The 2500-nt window shown below is 33.9% G+C and overlaps 1 protein-coding gene across 1 annotated transcript in view; it reads right to left on the bottom strand.

The window, feature by feature from the left end:
• Positions 1-1040: 1040 nt before the first annotated feature.
• POSH (Plenty of SH3s) overlaps positions 1041-2500 on the bottom strand; it is a gene marked incomplete at its 5' end in the record, with an annotated part of 28960 nt that continues 27500 nt past the window's right edge. Inside the window, 2 exon segments of the mRNA XM_070126749.1 lie at positions 1041-1441; positions 1670-1819. Coding sequence (XP_069982850.1) covers positions 1273-1441; positions 1670-1819 — 319 coding nt within the window.

The raw sequence follows: 2500 nt of genomic DNA, 5'->3' as shown, positions 1-2500 counted from the left end.
TGTACAAAATCATATGAAACTTGTAAACTACATGTCAACAAAGATTTTTTTTCTTCAAATTTCATAAAAAAAAGAATATGACAAAAGCATGACATCTCTTGTCTTGAATATTCCTCTTTAAATCTTAACCATATACAACAACACAATTAATGATGATGACTAAAGGAGATGAATTCACAACTCGTATGGCAAGCAACATGAAAGACTTTCATAGTTCAGTCAAAAAAATTGTTAAAACAGTGATGATAATATCAGCTACTAAATCAATTACTAATGCAAGAAAATCATACAAATAACAGTAATGAAAATAGCAGATATAAAAAATCAACTAAAATTGTAACTCTCATTAATAGTAACAATAATAACAGTCTAGGTCCTATAAATCATCATCATAATAATAATAATAATAATAATAATAATAATAATAATAATAATGTGATAATATGGTGAGGAGCAACACTGCAGTGATTAGCCATAGCCATGATCTTATGCCACTCAGCTTACAGAGCAAGATGGTTACCTAAAGGATGCAGCCGGGAGAGAAACCTGGGATTCTCGGATCAGGGTATCCCTGATAGTTTGTGTGTGCTTGTTTATAAATATATCTTTTGCATGTATTTGTAATTTAATTTGTGTGTGTGCTTGTCTGTTTTATCTGCCTGTGTAAAAAAGTTATGAACAAAATAACAGAGAATCTTAAACTGCCTATTATCTATCATGTTACTGCTCCCTGTTGTAACATAATTTCACTGCTTACTATCTGAACAATGTGAAGGTGATGGTGATTCAGATAATGTTGATGGTAATGAGGATGGGGATGATGATGATGATGATAATTATAATAGTAATAATAATAATAATAATAATAATAAAGAGAAAATAATCATATCAATATATAAAAACATAATCAAGCAAAGTTAAACTGTCATCATGGTCAACAATATCAACACAAAAAGAACAGACCTCAAGACATAACTGAATCAATTTATGTACTTCAGCTCTGCTCAGCTTGTAGCATGTTCGAAATACCAGTTCCTAGAGGGCTATTTATTCTCAATGCATAATACAGAGTTGCTGAGCCATTCCATCTTAAAAAGGAAAAAATGCTAACTGTAAAGCGTTTATTCTGTCAGCTTTTAAAAAAGTATCAAAACCCCTCTCCAACTTCTAGAAAGTCTTGGCATGTACAGAGCTATTCTCTCTGTAAGTCTTCTTCAGTTAAATGAGTTGCTATAGTTTGAAATGGATCTGATACAAAAACGCTTATCTGAGCTAACAAGATTCTACAAAACTGGCCGGAAACAAACCAGTCTTCCCAGTACGCTGTAAAGTTCCCTTGTACCAGCCATCTTCTCGTTTCTTGTGCACGTATATGATGTCCCCAAGTTGCAGTTCTAACTCATATTCACTATTTGGTGGGTACGGTACTATGCAACGGAACCTAAAAAAGAGAATGACATGTTTTGCAGAAACCATCAGCTGAAATCAAAGCGTTGGTGTATTTCAAGGCTATTGTAGATGTACTACAGATGATAATGAATCAAAACACAATCTTAACAAAATCTGGTGCTATTAGAGAGTGACCCCACTTTTTCCTAATTTTGATACTCATTTGTACTATTAGACAAAGTCATCATACATCATACATCAGCCTTCTCAAAGCACTCACCTCTCACGGACTAAGGGAGCAGGTTGTTTTGCGCGTCGAGGTGCTTCTGATGGGATATCTGCAGAGGTCTGGACAGATGTCGGTGGAGATGGTGCAGGAAGTGCTGAAGGCGTAACGCCAACCGCAGTTGTGTCTGGGTTGCTTCCAGTTCTAAGAAGACAAAGTGAAAGGAAGAAATAAAAAGGAATGAGAATTTTTCTAATTTTAAAACAATACATTTTAACTTTCAGTAAAATACTGAAGATATTCAGAAAACCAGAGAGCTCATGATCTCTGCTATTTATAAAATTTACTATTGTGATATATCATCTACAAGGAAAGCACCATTCTTAATACACTGTTAACATATCTACTGCCTTTAACCTCCACATACCAACATGCATAACAAACAAATAATATACCTTTGTAAATATAGTTATAATTTTCGCTCCTTCTCCAATTGACCAAAAAAATCAACTATACATTTCCTTCACAAATATCACTCCTGTTAGCAATCTTTATTCATTCATACTACCTACCTACCTAAAATGAGTTTATACATTTTCTTTTTCACAATCTATTCAATCTGTTAATTTGTTATCATGAGACGTAATAAATTCACATGGTATGTCAGAAAATTAAGTAAAAAATCACCATCCTGGCATTTCTGTACCTTGGGCAATGCAATTAACCCATTTAATCCATTAATGCCGATATATTTTGAAGCTAAAAATAAAAGATTCCAGGTGGCTACAAAATCGGCAGGCGGGGCTGCCCCGGACTCTTTGTCGTATTTTTCTCTTCCATATTAACTCTTAACACCAAGAGTACATGTACATGTACACTGTCCAC

The sequence above is a fragment of the Penaeus vannamei genome, chromosome 10 (assembly GCF_042767895.1).
Source record: "Penaeus vannamei isolate JL-2024 chromosome 10, ASM4276789v1, whole genome shotgun sequence".
Taxonomy (NCBI): Eukaryota; Metazoa; Arthropoda; class Malacostraca; order Decapoda; family Penaeidae; genus Penaeus; species Penaeus vannamei.
This window is presented reverse-complemented; position numbering and strand designations above follow the sequence as displayed.